Below are 15,982 nucleotides of genomic sequence, written 5' to 3'. Positions count from 1 at the left end.
TCGAATTCTAAAAAGTGGGTCCCAATGCTAAATGTGTGAGAATCACTGCTGTATTGGGTTAATGTCAATTGGTAAAAATGGAAGGTTGTAAACTCTGTAGCGCTCTTGTTCACAGAAATGTTATCACCTTAATTGCATTGTGTTCCAGGAGACTGGCTGAGAATTATGGAGAACAAAGGAAAGGGTACAGTAACAGAACTCTGAAATTGCACTGAAAAAGTATTACAGCTTGCATGAGGATATGGATAATTCAGTGACAGAAAAGTAATTACAACTAAGGTCTTGTTTGCTTTGAGGAGGAAAATGAAATGGCATGACATTGGATACATTGTAGGCTACTGACAAAAGGACATCCTAGTGACACCGGGTACCACCTAAAATTGGATCTGGTAACTGGTAGCTGGATTTGCTGCAGAGGTCAGGAAACAGGTTCATCCTCCCATCTGTCTCCAAGAAAATGTTGCACGCCCCTCAGTTTAAAAATATCAACATCTCTGGTTAAATGTGAAGATGATCCATGGAAAATCACTTGGTAGTGGGGAGAATTTCCACAACGGGACAGGGTATGGGAATAGCTGTGCATATTTTTTCTTGCTGTATGAATTTATTTATATTACAGGCTTAATGTGGTCTGACAGTTAAATTCCCTTGTTTTCAGAAAACTGTAGCTATCAGAAAGGCTAGAGAGATTAATCAGAAAATACTAATCAACCTCATTATCATGTATATAATTTAATGGCAGCCATGCGTCTTTAATTTGCTATCTTACCAATTCAGAGATCCAGAGGCACAGCAGCAGGCCTCCTCACCCCCAAGCGTTCCTTTCCTTGCTGGCAGTTTCTTCAACTGTACTTGATCCATTAACCTTTGTGTACAATGATGATGTCTCTTCAGTGTGAAGGGATTTAGTTTTCTAGCTACTGTCTAATTACGAGGGTCATCTTTCCCACAAGAGAAATCGCTGGCACTATAATTTTTGTGTATATTACAACCACATACCAATGAAGCTTTGGATCTGCCAACTTTCTGAGCAGTTAAGATGGCAACCACTTTAGCTCTTGAATTTCACACGAGAACGATTCCATGAATACCCTTCTCACCAATTTCACTTCATTCACTGTAAACACACATGGAACCTCATCTCCTGCTTCTCAATGGAAGATGTGGTGCCTACACACAGAAGTGGTCACCTTGGCTTTGATACCAAGCGCTTGCTAAGTGCATTTATCTCCAATGTGAGCAAGGTCCGATAGTCCCGGCTGTTGGATGGGTGGGTGGCTGCTTGGCTTGCTGAAATGGCGTGGGGAGCAAGGGCATCAAAAATGGAAAGCTCTATGGTGCGTTCTGGGCTCATTCTTTCTGAGCCTCTGTCATTTCCCTTCCTCTCTACCAAATCCAATAAGAGATATGAGAAGGAGAAAAATGGAAGCACAAATCACAGTCTTAACATATGAATTGAAGCTAGGAAGAATTCAGAGTCACAGTGCACAGAAAATGGGATTGCTGACACACAGCTGTAAGATACACAGTTCAGCCTAACAGATATTATGAGTTTAGCATAAACTGCACAGTCAACAGATATAATTTTGAAAACTATGAAAACAAGGTCCTTAAAACCTAAAAGCACAGAGCAAACGGGGCAGAAAAAATGTATCATAACCTTGAACATTTAAACTTTTTGGCAACCAAACTTTCTTCCTATCTTCAAGATTTCCTTGGCTAACCTTCAGAATCTTGACATAGTTATAAGTAGATGTGTCATTTCTACAAGTGTTCCTTACTGAAAGCTCTCCATGCATGCACTGAAATGAAGAACTTGGTTAAATTATAAACTTGGAACTTTACCCTTTAGCTTACAGGCCAAAGTGCTCTGGAAGTACAGGAATGAGCCTAATGATAAACACACACCTCCTTTGAGGCAGACATTAGATTTGTGACTCTGGCTGCAACTCTGCGTGGAATTTGACTATTAAATTGTATTCACATTGCTTCAGAAGTAGTTTATCAAACATTTTCACACTGGTTTCAAACTGTGACATCTTTATTATTAAAAAGATAAAGGGAGACAAATAATGGAGCAATTCTGTATTGTGTTCATTTCTATACAAGTGGAAACGACCTCTTGAATACACTGTGTCTTTATGATAAATTTAATCAGTATGTTCAGAAGGTGTTTTGTATTCTTCTATTTTTAAAACACAAGATCCAATAGGACAAATAAAAGAAGCCTGACAAAGAAATTCTTGTAAACAACCGTCACATAAATACTTCTTTTAATACAATTGTTTCATGGTCTCTCATTCTGAAAACGGGATGCTTTGCATTACATTTCTTTTGCTATCATGAACTGAAACCAAACTTCAGTGCAGGTGCAAGGATATGTACAGCTATTAAGAGATTTTTTTTTAATGTTTCATGTATAGAAGTCATTACATAATCAACAGAAGATTTATTCTAAAATAATCACAATAATAGTACCAATTATATCAAATATTCCCTGATGTTCCAGAAGCACTGTTCTCATCTCTCTTCAAATTCCAGCTCACTCAACAGAAGTTGTACCATGAAAACATCTTATTAATAGCAGATTTTGTCATTTTCTGCAATCAACGAGTGTAAAATAAACAGCCTGGCAGTGAAAGGAAAACATTACCAGGAGTTATTAATTTTGTTGTGAATTCACTATTATGGCCAAAGGGTAATGAGAATTTAGAATTTGTTTACTGCTGTTTTGTTTGAGGCAAGGAATATATTTACACAGGCTTGTTAAAGGTTGTGTACTACCTAGAGGTACTGACCAGTTTAACAATGGAAGAGCAAACTCTTACAAGATTGTAGCTCATTTTCCATGAAAAGAAAAATCACAAATTGAATTTCTTTGCTCATCTGTGTGAAGCAATAACCTCAGATGAATGTGCTCTTCCAGTTCTTGCATTTGCAGTTCTTCCAATTCTTACATGAGTGGTTCAATTACATAAGCAGGAATTTCTGGACTAGCTCATGGTATCATTGTTAATAAGCAATCAGTGGGCAGTTCTATTATCTCATTTCAGTTGAGATAAATCATTCTTACTTGATTTCTCTACCAAGTTCTTTGGGGGTAGCTTTGTTTGGTTTTTTTCTCTCTTCATTTACATTAGCAATTGAATGCATAATTCGATATATCAACATCATGCAAGCTCCCTTCATTTCTTCCATGCATTATCTTCCCAGTGATGATCTATATAGGACTCTAGAATGATAATTCTTTTTCCCCTGGGTTTCACTAGTTAAGAAATTGCAAGAGCAAATTACTGAATCATTATGGGTTAGTCAATTCTGTTGCTACTTTACACTGAAGAGAGACTTTTGGTCGTGTAAGTCATACATCACTTCACCTCAACTTTCAAGGTGGTGGTGGTAACCTGGCCACATGGCATTGATGCTGAATTGTATTTTGACCAAGTTTTCTGTCTTTCACATCCACGGTTCCCATCCTTCCCAAGTTCTTCCAAGGATATTTGGGTCTGTTGCTTGGTCTATAAGGCATTTCACCTGTGTTTCTTCTGGAAGCCCATCCTCTGGTTCTCTGGCTCGGACATTGCATTCTTTGCTTCCTCGGGCCACAGAAATATAATCCCTGTAGGCAGCTGATTTTTCATGGCCTAGCCGTAATTCATCACTTAAGAACAGTAACAAACAAAATAAATATTTTTCTTTGAGAAATATGGTGGCATAATTTCCCTAACTAGTCCCCAAACAGACACTCTTCTTTTGTACTCACTACTAAACTTTTACTCTTCCTTTTAAACATAGGTTTACACTGTTCATCTTATCCCTTACTTGTTTTCTTTGTTCAGCTTTCATGTTAAAAAATATATGTGAAATGAGTCTGAGCAAACCTATTCTCAGTCATTAAGACATAGACTGACTTCTTTGATGAAGGATGCCTCAAATCTACCAGCAAAAGCGTTAAAAGCATGCAGTTTCTGGTTTCTCTTATAGGTGTCATGCAACTGTTATTTAAAGCCGCTGCAGAGGTAGATAATAAATTCTAATTATGCTTTAAAAAAAAAAAAAAGAGCAACACATGACTGAATAGGTCACTGGATTCTGAAAATGTTTAGCTAACACCCACAGCCAAAATTCAAATGAATAATTTGCCATACCCGCTGCTTTCATAATATGAGTACTGTTGCAATCCTGTTCCCAAACTCTTTCTAGTGATTGGGAAGGGGTTTGTCATTTCCCATCATCTCCTTTCTCTTTTTCTGTGCCTTCACTGGCTGAGCACATAGCCAATTTTGAAGATAATGGTTGGAGGAGGAAAAGCATGTGGGTTTACATGAGTTAAAAAAAAAACCGGGTCAGAATGTCTCAATTGTATTCTTTGTTATTGCCTGTTGAAAATGTCAAAGTACTAAGAGCAAAACTTACCAGGTGATCACTGCTGGATTGACACCTGCTAACTTCCTTTTGGCAAAACTGAGTTTTTGGAGGGGATACCAATTCACTTCATCTGTGTTTATTTCCTTAGACCACGTGCCTCCTTTTTTCAACTGTTTCAGTTCAAAATTCTAATGAGAGAAAATGTCACACTGAACCATGAAAAGTAATTTTGCAATTCTGCAGTATACATCACAGTACCCTTTCAACCAAATCTAGCATCTTGCAGAATTTTCATACATACCATACATAAAGCTATATTTTGAAATTCTTTGAATTATATGTATATCATATCTTTATTGTAAGTTGATTAAAAATGAAAGGACAAGGACATACATGCCATTGCTTAGATTTTTAATAGCAAAAATCTGTGTTTTTCTATTAATTCACTAGGGAAGTAATGATGCAGGAATAATGCTAAACTAAATATACGAATAAATTTTCAAAATTAAGTTTTCAATTCTGTGAGCAGCATACCTCCAGCACATGCCAGATTAATGTGGTTAGATCACAAGGTTAGATCTGGGAAATCTGGTGTAGTGGTTTGGGAGGTAGACTTAGACCTGGATGATCTGGTTCAAATCCCCCCTCAGCCACAAAGCTTCCTGGGTGACATTGGGCCAGTCACTTTCTCTCAACCTCACCTACCTCACAGGGTTGTTGTGAGGATAAGAAGGAGGGGGAGCAACTGTGTAAACTGCCCTGAGCTCTTTGGAGGAAGGGCGGTATAAAAATGTGAAAAAAATAAAATAAAGGTAATCCAGGGTTCCCTTTAGGGCACAGGAATCACTGCAATGTTAGTTCTTTCCACAATTCTTCAACAACAATGAAAGATTTAGGCCACATGAGGGGAACCGTTTGCTGCAGACCTTCCTCTGCTAGAATCATCCAATTTCTGGAAAGAATAATGCTGCTGTGAGAAGAGCTGCGGCATCAGCTCCCATGTGCTCTGGATCTTCTGGCCTTACTGGAGTGGTGGGAATGAGTTCATCATTGGATGAGCACATGCTTCAACAGTTCCCATGCTGCTAAAGGTGGTACACCTGTGCTAAGTGTTTTCCAAATATTTATAATACTATGCATATGCTGTTGAAAGTAAACATTACTTTAAAATGTGTAAAAAGTCCTTTAAAATAAACTGTGAGGACTGCACCTAGTATTTGGAGTGGGAAATTCCCCCATCCACATGCACATACACAATACCCCCATATCAATAGACTGGGAAAATATCCTTACTCCATTCCGTTACCTGTCTTTTCTCAATGTATCCCAGATGATCCTAACCTTCATTTTACTCTTCCCACTCCCTTCTACCCCCAGATTCCACTTCCTCTGTCTATGAACGAAACCCCAACCCTGGTTTTTTCCCCCCAAGCTTGGATCCCACTCTCTTTTCCACCAATCACTCTGCTCTTCTCTCACCCATCAAAATCCTCTCCTTGACATCCATTTATGAACAGGCTTCATTGCTACAAAGCACAACACAACCTAAGATTGGAAAAATGCAAGTATATTCACTGAAAAGATACAAGACAGAATAAGAACTTTTTAGATCATTTAGCGAGCCTCTCTGTCTAATGAAACAATATATCTTGCCCTAAGTATAACCCATTTTTCTTACCTGTATCTGTAATAAATAAATAAAATATTTTTAATATATTTAATATATATATATTTAATATATATTTAAATATATTTAAATATATATTTAAATATATATATTTAATATATTCTTTTAATAAAAAGAAACAATATATCTTGCTTTGCTCAGTTAAACCAAAATTAATAAGAGAACCTACTTTCCAATCTAAGGAAGGCTCTTTCACAAACACATCCATGGTACTGATGATAATGTCTGGATCTGCACGGTAGGCTCTTAAGGAATGTACCATCACGCTATAAATGAGACCTGATTCCTTCATAGGTAACATCAGATTAACAAACTGGCGAGTCAAACGAAAAGGCATCAATTCGGGCACTGGCAGAAACTGCAAATGAGTTAAATAAATACCATGAACACATAAATAAGGACTGCTGATTTGTCTTTATAATGCAAGGGAGATTTACTGATATATGAACAGACAGAACTCAAGATAATAAGGAACATTAGAGGAAAAAAAGCAAAATATTCCTAAAGCACGGCAAGTTTTCAACTTTATTTTTATAGTCTCTTTTATATTAACTAAAGTTACAGCATAATGTTATTATATACAACAATGAACAACATTATGTGTTTGTATTCTATATGTGTGTCTGTTACTAATTTAGAAATAAGCAAGCAAAAGAAAAGTTTTATTAAGTTGTATGTAAGATCTTCCCTCACAAAAGGTACAGGAAAAGTAGCATTCAAGATCTTGCTTCACTTGGTTGATAGCAACAATGCTGTGGCCAGCTAAAATACAGTTTTGGTGCCACTGCTCCAGTGGGCACTGGGAAGTATAGGATTGGGCTGCCCAGTATTTATCAAGAAAGAAAATTATTGCCATACAATTTAATATATCCAACACCAATATGTAATCAACAGAAAAGGAAAAATACCTGCGTAGCTGAACCAAATGCATGTCCAAAGTCTATTCCCACCATGCCACCTGTCTCCAGGTTGATCATGAAATTGGACAAATGTCTGTCTCCAATACCAAGAATCCAGTGACTGATGCACATCAACGCATGAGAGCTGGTAAAATGAGATCGTAGTGACAGTAGAGCCTCTGGAGTTGTACTCATTTTAACAAAAGCTCTCCTTAAGGGAAGCAAAACATATATATTAGGAGTGGCTGAAGAACTCCATGTTGCTCCCAAGTTCCACAGGCAGAATTCCTAGGCATTCAAAACATGAGAATTTCAAGAGGAAGAATTGTCTTTTTCACTTCATCTTTCCAGACATTTGCTAAAAGGTCTTTAGGGGTCATAGGAGAGGGGAAAGGCTCTGAAAAAGGCTTTTCATAGGATTGTGAATGAGCAGCCTGGCCAGGAAAGACAGAAAAATATTGGACTCATAATCATAAGTTCTTTCAATATTTGCCATCTGTCCAACTTTAGACATGTTGCTCATCCTACTGCTTCCAAATACACAGGGTGATGCAAATTAGCATCCTTTAAGAGTCACAGGAGGAGCTATCCTGTCTGGTTCCAAGCAGAAGGGAAACTTCCTTTTCTTTAACTGCTCCTATAAATCGGAACACTACACAACAGGAAGCAACTGTTTTGCTACAATTTATGGTTTCAAAACTTGAAAATGGTGTATAAAATTGCTTCCTCTGTGGACACCTAGGATTCCATCCATCCACTGTAAAGAAAACTTATCACAGTAAGTCCAACATTTCTTTCTCTCACACAGTGGAGGATGACATCTTTGGGACAGGATTCCAACAGGTGCATCACCATCTTGGGAGAGAGAAAAAAAAACACTCTTAAGCGTCAGAAGCTGCATCCAGTTTGGTGGATGACCCAACATTCAAGAGTGACTTTTGCAGATGTCTAGGTGTTCAGGAAAAGAGATAGGACAGGTGGGCCTGAGTATGGGGGGGAAGGGTTAAGATAAATTTTCTTTCTCAATGGCTTGGTGACCTCTACTGGTTGAAAATAGGTGCTGCATCCCACTGTGTTTTGTGGGACTTGCTCCAAAGAAAGTCTTCTTAGGACTGCAGCCTTAGGGCACAATCCTATCCAACTTTCCAGTGCCAATGCAGCTCTGAGGCAAGAGAATAAATGTTCTATTACCTTGGAGGAGGCCTCCATGAATGCCCCCGTATTGTAGGATGCAGCACACACCCTGTTGGCACAGCTGCATTGGCAATGGAACGTTGGATAGGATTGGGGACTTACGAGTTCAGTCCTGAGCTCTTAGTGCCAGTGAACTGCCAGCACTGGGTGTTGCAAATGTGCCATAAGGCATGACTGCAACATCCTGTACCAAGTCAGTGCTGGCCCAACACTAATTTGTGCTGAGCCCAGCGCTAGCTGGATGCTGCCTGGAGCTAGGTAAGAATTCTGGGCGGCAATGATGGCCTAGGGCAGGGGTCTCTAAAGGGCCACATCAAATATCTGGCACAGTGTCGAGGGTCAGAAAAAAAAGTTTAAATATAAAATTTAAATAATTAAATTAGAGATGGAACTTAGATGAATGAATGAATGGGCTCAAATTTCCAGGATTTCTCCAAGCACCAATACACACCACAGAAATAAAGCACACACTTAAATGGACCCCCATTCCCCCACCCCACAAGCACAGGTCTGATTGTGTTTAGTCAACTGTGCCAGATGCTCTCAGGGGACCAGAGGCTGGCCATGAGCCAGAGAGAGACTTGCTACAGGCCGCATATGGCCCCTGGGCCAGGATTTGGACACCCCTGGGCTCGGGGATGGGGAGGCATTTCAGGACAAGGTGGGAGGAGGAACTGGGGGGGGGTGGGACAGATAAGAGGTCTGCTCCGCTGGATCTTGAACTTTGTATTGGTGCTGCTGCACTCAGTGGCGGTGCTGCTGCACTCATTGGCAGTGCTGCCTTTAAGACTGGGCTGTTAGTCTCCCTGGCAACCACTTCTCTTAAGGAAGGAAACATTTTCCATCCGATGATGGGTGGCGGAAGGGATGAGGAAAACACCTGCTCTACCCCGCCCCTTGCCCCCAAATACTGAGGAAACTAAATCTGGACCATTGAGGTCTGCAGTATCTTCCCAACTCATGGCTCTGACATTGTGTATTAAATATTTCTTGGGCAAGGTCTGCTTGATGAGTGATGTCTGGGCCTGTGTCCCGTGCATTCTTCTCACCCTGGATCACCACAGAAACTAGGGAGGAGATGGTAGTGGGAATATTTCCCCCGAGCAGAGTTACTAAACTTCCTTGTGAAGAAGAGAAGATGACTCTTTCAAAGAGAAAAACAATCTTGCTGGGTAGGGCAGACTCAATTTCATTGCTGCTGGTGATGCTTTGTGCTCCTGTCATTAAGGGCACAACCACATCAGATTGGGTGGTGAAGCAAAGGGAGCAGGTGTATCCAGTCTGGGAGACACTGCTTCAGCCACAAAGGATGCAGCCTTGCCCAGTTGGGCAGCAAAGATGAAGGAAGTGGGCATACCTGGTCTGATAAGGTCTTCTCCGTTGTTAGGTAGTAGTCAGCATAGCTGTTGAATACATGACCTTGCCCAGCTGGGTGGCTAAATACATTTTTTGCCCAGTTGTCCTTTTCAATCTTTTTTTAGTAGGAGGGATCATGCTGGTTACAACTAAATATTCTCTAGCTTAGTAGCTGTGAAGTGAAGAAATCCTCCTCCTCCTCAGAATGGAAGCCTTTGGGGAGCTGTCCACTACCTCTGAAGTACTTGTTCAAAAAGAGTACTGAACCTTTGTTGGCCAAACTATCAGACTATAAGTGATGTGCTGGTGATTGACTGAAGAGATCTGTGGCAGTTCTGTTGTCTGGGCAAGACAGGAACTGGAGAGAGTAGCTCCTCCAACAGCCCCTAAAGATTCTTAGGGTGCAATCCTAACCCATTGGCATAAGGGCAGTGCAGCTCTGAGGTAAGGGAACAAACATCCCCTTACCTTGGGATGACTTTGTGACTTCCATCCAACTGCAGGATGTAGCACACATCCCATTGACACAGCTATGCCAGTGCTGGAAAGTTGGTTAGGATTTGGGCCTTATTTGCATAGCCCTGTCTCTGCAGAGTGAGTAAGAGGAGCAACTTGTTCAAGGGTGCCATTCTCCACTGTGAGAAAGTGAGAGAACTGTGGCTCCTAGTCACATACAACTTTTGCATGCAACTTTTAACTATAGTTACACTACTCTCTACTTACAGTTGGCAACTTTCAGTCTCGAAAGACTATGGTATCGCGCTCTGAAAGGTGGTTTTGGAACATCGTCTAGTGTGGCTGAAAAGGCCAATTCGGGAGTGACAATCCCTTCCACAACGGGAGCAAGTGCAGTCTGTCCCTGGTGTGTCTCCCTGGCTACCGGCCTTCCTTCTTTGCCTCTTTGCCTCAGTCTGTTGGCCAAGTGTCTCTTCAAACTGGAAGAGGCCATGCTGCACAGCCTGCCTCCAAGCAGGCCACTCAGAGGTCAGGGTTTCCCACCTGTCGAGGTTCATTCCTAAGGCCTTCAGATCCCTCTTGCAGATGTCCTTGTATCGCAGCTGTGGTCTACCTGTAGGGCGCTTTCCCTGCACAAGTTCTCCATAGAGGAGATCCTTTGGGATCCGGCCATCATCCATTCTCACGACATGACCGAGCCAACACAGGCGTCTCTGTTTCAGCAGTGCATACTTGCTAGGGATTCCAGCTCTACTACACAGTGAGTAATCCATAGCACACGAGAGCACACTCACCTTAGCAGATCTTCAGGAACAAGGCTCTCTCTTCGTCGGAAAGACATTACTGTTTCTGTGCGACTTGCTCTCCTAGAAGTGAGCAAAACAGTAATTATAACCATATGATTTTTAAAAAACTAATTAAAAACAACCCACCAAAACAGGAATCAAGCACAGACAATGGCTTTTATCTAGCACTTGGTTTCTACCAATCCTAAATGCCTTCTTAAACGTCTTGCAGTTGTCTCTCTCCCATCCTTTGGATTACAAATTGTCTCTTTAACATTTTAATCCAAATATTGTACTAAACATAACCAAAGAAGCAATGTGGTCCTTGTCCAAAAGACTGTCCTTAGCAGCAACACAATGAAAATGGCATAATCTGCACAATGAACTGCTGCATACAAACACTTCACCACACAGATCTGTTTCAAGCAGCCTCTACATAGCGGCCCTAAAATGCAAATGTTGAAAGCAAGCAACCAGCAATCTGCACTTCTCTCTAAACCAGAAGCATAATCTAACTTCTGCAGTTTGTTCATGTGAATAGGGCCACTCTGTTCTTCCCAGGGAAGCTCACAGAGAAAGTGGCTCCTTGCACTGCAAGAAGCAGAACCAAGGCTCTAGGCCAGGAGTGTCAAATTCATTTCATACAATGGGTTGAATAGCATTCCAGGCAGCTCCTGAGGACAGGAAGTAATATCATTAAGTAATATCACAGGTGATGAACAGAAATAAGCACTTTTCTCTAACCTAGGAACTCATGAGCTGCAACTGACAGAAAAGAAATTGCAAAGAAAATATGCCAAATTTTCAATTATCAAAGAGTCCAATTATCAAAGGGGTTGCTCTTTCAGCAGTGCCACTTCTGCCAAGGTGTCACTTCACAGCTCAGCAGCTGAGAGGTGTTCTGCAAAGTGATGTCTCGGCAGAAGCAATGCTGCTGAAAGGGTGGCCAGCGTGGTAACTGAGATTTCGCAGCACCTTGGCAGCTTCTCCCTTCTCCCTCTCTCACCCCCCCTCTTGTCTGCCCCCTATTGTTTCGTCACCTTCCAAGGCCCCCTTCAATCTCTCCCTTCCAACTCCTTGGCAGAAGTGGTGCTGCTTAAAGGGCAGTGCTGGGACAGCCCAATTACCACACTGGCTACTCTTTCATCAGTGACACCTCAGCTGAAGCAGTACTGCTGAAAAGCTGGCCCACATGACTATTGGGCTCTCCCAGCACCACTCTTTCAGTAGTGCTGCTTCTGCACATGCGTCAGTTCACAGGAACAGCTGAGAGGGGCTGATGATAGTGCTGGGAAAGCTCAATGATCACGGTGACCAGATAAAGAACTTCAGTGGGCCACACCGGCCCATGGGCCTTATGTTTGACACCCCTGACTTAGGCCTATGTACTCTGCCCTAGTGCCCTTATTGAATGTGATCTCTGTCATGCAAAGCAGTGTTATATTACACCTCAGCATTGTGTAAACACAAGAGTTTCAGATGCAGCCCCAAGTGTCCTTTTACTAAAGGGCTGCTTATAACTCTACAAAATAAATGAATAAGAAAAATATAATGGATTATCAGGCAAATTAAAAAAAAAAACCAACATCAAGCTTTAGTGAACATCTAGGATTAACAGCAGCATGTCTTCCCATCTTAAATCAAGATGACTGCTTATCAGAATTACTGAGAAAAATTGTTGGATCTTTTTAACCTGATTAGTTTCTTTTGCCAGTGCAGAGAAATTAGAGGGGACAGAACAGATGCAGTTAGACAAGCAAACAATCACTGCAGAATTGCTCCCTCGGGCAGTTCAGTCCTTCCAGGGAAGGGGATTTTTGTCCCCTTCCCCCAGGGAAAGCTCCAAGCCCTGCAATGGGACTTCTCAAGTCTGCACTGGCTATTTTGCCGGCACAGACGAGAGACTCTGTGTCATGCCTTTCAGCTCCTAACCCGAGCTTCGCCGGTGTCACCCTCCTCCTGGGCCACTTCCTTCCCCCACTGCACCCTCTTCACCCCCACCTCCCACTCCCCCAGAGGCTACACCACTACCCAGTGGTCTCACTTACCCTGAGCAGTGGCACATCCTCTTTCTGCGGACACTGGGCCTGGCGCCTGACTAGCACGGGCACAGTGCCAGCACTTCCTACTTCCCAGGTGCCGCAAATGTGCTTCATGGCAAGTTTACAGCACTCAGTGCTGGCATTGGGGGAGCTCAGGATTGGGCCCTGAGTCAGTAGAAGAACATGGGGTTCTGACTTTTAGTTTGCCCCAATTGGACAGCATTTGTTGTGGCTGTGAGTCACAGAAAGCAACACAAACAGAACTACTTATCACCAGAAGCCAGAGAAGAGATTTGACGGAACTAAATGTTGCGAATTACAACAAGCCTTACTTGTGCATAAATATGTATCGTGCAACACCTGCATTATTCTCCCCCATCTTTAAAATCCACTCAGTATAATCAGAACGAGGTCCTTTGGAGCTGGACAAAGGGAAAAAACAACAACAATCACAAGCTTATACATCATCCAAAAGGTACAGCTGCTGAAGAGCTTATTTAATTCATGGCGTAATCCTATTCAGGGCTAGCCCTGGTGCAATGACTGCAATGCTGGCAGTAGGTGTTGCAAATGTGCTGTAAAGCATGTTTGCAACAACTTGAGAGCACTAATGGGAAGGCCTGTACTGTCCTGCCAGCATCGGATTCAAAGCTGTGGCCACAGAAACTGTAAATACAGCATTGAGTGGCACAGGTTGAGGGGAGAGTGGAACAGAGGCAAGGAGGGGGTGTTTCTGGGTAGGGGAGGGTGGAATGGAGGGCAGATCAAGCCTGGGAGGGGATGGGATCAGTGGAAAAGGCCTCCACCATGTCCTAACCCCCTTCCTGGGCCTGCAAGCCCTACACACAACTTCTTGGACTTATGCCATCGATTTCACTGGCACAGATCTGAATAGCCCCATTGAGCAGGCTGGGGCTTTACCCAGGGCAAGGGGACAAAGGACCCTTCACCTCAAATAGACCTCCAGCCTGCTCTTAACCAGTGCAGGATATGGTGTTGTTTGGCTGTGCTGCACCAGCACTGGTTAGGACTCGGCTGTCAATGTGCTATGTGAATGAGCCATTAATATATCAAACCATTTCTCAGTAGACTCAGGGAACAACACCTGTTTTTCAAAAGATGTAGAAAACTGCCTTTCAGGCAGAGATCTCCCAAAGCAGCTTACATTAAATTTTTTCTGTTGGGCCATGGATACAAGTTTAGCCCCTGACTGCCACCTCCTGTCCTTACACAGCAGTGGCAGCAACAGCTGAGGAGACAAGATGGTCCAACCACAATGTATTAGCTTCTGAGACAAGACTGATGTAATGTCACTATGTGCTGTCTTAAGGGACAGGAAATTTCTTTCTTACAAGGTAATTTCTTATTGTGAAGACATTCTCTGGGAGTGCCAGAGAACATTCCAAAATACTGGGATGGCCACTGGATCACTGAACTGGATCAATGTCTTGAACAGGCTCCTCCAGGAGAAGTGGCTACCGGACCAAGCTCTTAAACCAAAATCAACCCTTCATCCCTTAACTGAAACAAACAATTTGTGAACAAGCAGCAAATATGAACAAGTTTAACAATCATAAAGAACCATATAAAGCTGAGAAGTCAGAGAAGACAGTACAGAGGGAACCTCTCTTGAGTCCCTGCCTATCCTCTTCACAGCCCAATCCTATCCTGTGCTGGAGCAGGCAAGCCATGTGGCCTGAGCCGTATTCACCACAGTGTAGGAGGTAGCTACCACACAACTCAGAGTAAGGGGATATTTATCCCCTTACCCTGTGGCACTCAAACTTTTCCGGCCAGTGGCTCCCTTGACCCCCGTGGCTGTTGGCCATGACTCCCCATCACGTTCCTGAGGGCTGTGACATCATTAAACAGGAAGTGGCCAGAAATATTAATATTAATTATATTAATCATATCATTAGTTAAATGCAGATCTTAAAAATATATTATTAATACACAACAATATACATGCTTTATAAATGATCAGCTGCTGATCACTGTTGGAGACAGGATGCTGGAGTGGGTAGATTTTGTCTGGTCCTGGAAGACTCATTTTTTTAAACTTTGTAAGCATACCAATAGAATTGTTTTATCAAATGAACTTTGTGAACAACCAGTCTGATCAACATTACACACACACACACACACACCCTGTGGACCCCAATCCAACTAGTCATTTTTCCCATTCTCCTTGGATAGGATTGAACCCTTTATTAATTTAATGAAATTAAATTTTTCCAGCAGCTGGTGGGGAAAACAAAAATAGACCATGAAAATATATCAGAGCCGATAAGGGTTTGGTTAGGAGGCTGATTTGTCTCCTATACTAGGAGATGCACAGCTCAAGCCTATGCATGTCTACTCAGAAGTAAGTCCCATTAAAGTCAATGGGGCTTACTCCCAGGGAAGTGTGGATAGGATTGGGCTGGCAATCACTTCATCAATGGCTGATAAGTATTCCCTTCAAATAGCAAGATTCATCACTTTAAAAATACAGCCTTTCCTCTTCAGTCAAACAACAAGATTAATAAATCACTTTAAAAACAGTACCCTTTTTCTGCTCCTGGCCAAGTAAAGCATGTGCTTGTCTCTCCCCTCCCCCTTTGCCAACTGCATGGAAACAACTTTAAGGGGAGGGGGAGGAAAACGGGAAGGTTTGGAGATCAAAAGGAGGGAGTGGAAGAGGGAGGGGTTGAAAAGAGAGATTTCACTTTGATGAGAAGTGATCCCAGGCTGGGAACTAGGAACTAACTAGACAAGGATCAAGGAGGGTTTCTTTCCAATGTCAGCAAGGACAAGGACTGCAAAATGAGCATGCTTGGTACTTGCCAGATGGGGGCTGGAGTGGAAGAGCTTTGCAAACAACATGCAGCGAACACAGAAGGCAGCAGCCTCAGAGTGGAGGGAGAAGAGGGCGGGGCGGCAGAAGCCACTCTTGCAGTTGGAGCAGCTGCGAGAGGGAGCAGCTGAGCAACTCCTGTTTCTTCTGCTTTAAAAAGAAGCGCAGAGACAGGCAGAGGTCGGGCTCATATTCTGCCCAGGGGTGTGACTGTATCGCTGAGAGAGGTCATCCCGCGACTCCCCTTTCAGTTCTTTGCGCCTCCCTAACGATCCGCGCCTCACAGTTTGAATAACATTGCCCTTACCCATGTTTCATGCCAGCCACCCCTGGGGCTTTTCAGATATGTGTCAGTGAAA

At 42.4% G+C, this 15,982-nt stretch overlaps 1 protein-coding gene across 1 annotated transcript in view; it reads right to left on the bottom strand.

Annotated features, from left to right (window-relative positions):
* Nucleotides 1-2,023: 2,023 nt before the first annotated feature.
* Nucleotides 2,024-15,982, bottom strand: part of PRKDC (protein kinase, DNA-activated, catalytic subunit) — a 121,630-nt gene continuing 107,671 nt past the window's right edge. Inside the window, exons 81-86 of the mRNA XM_066624419.1 lie at nt 13,120-13,209; nt 10,755-10,826; nt 6,964-7,165; nt 6,225-6,413; nt 4,417-4,556; nt 2,024-3,661 (exon numbers count right to left, since the gene is read on the bottom strand). Of these exons, the coding sequence (XP_066480516.1) occupies nt 3,457-3,661; nt 4,417-4,556; nt 6,225-6,413; nt 6,964-7,165; nt 10,755-10,826; nt 13,120-13,209 (898 nt within the window). The 3' untranslated portion in view covers nt 2,024-3,456. The remainder of the gene's footprint in view (nt 3,662-4,416; nt 4,557-6,224; nt 6,414-6,963; nt 7,166-10,754; nt 10,827-13,119; nt 13,210-15,982) is intronic.

Source organism: Tiliqua scincoides, chromosome 4 (assembly GCF_035046505.1).
Source record: "Tiliqua scincoides isolate rTilSci1 chromosome 4, rTilSci1.hap2, whole genome shotgun sequence".
NCBI classification, from domain to species: domain Eukaryota; kingdom Metazoa; phylum Chordata; class Lepidosauria; order Squamata; family Scincidae; genus Tiliqua; species Tiliqua scincoides.
The sequence above is the reverse complement of the archived record's forward strand: the minus strand, read 5'-3'. Positions and strand labels throughout refer to the sequence as shown.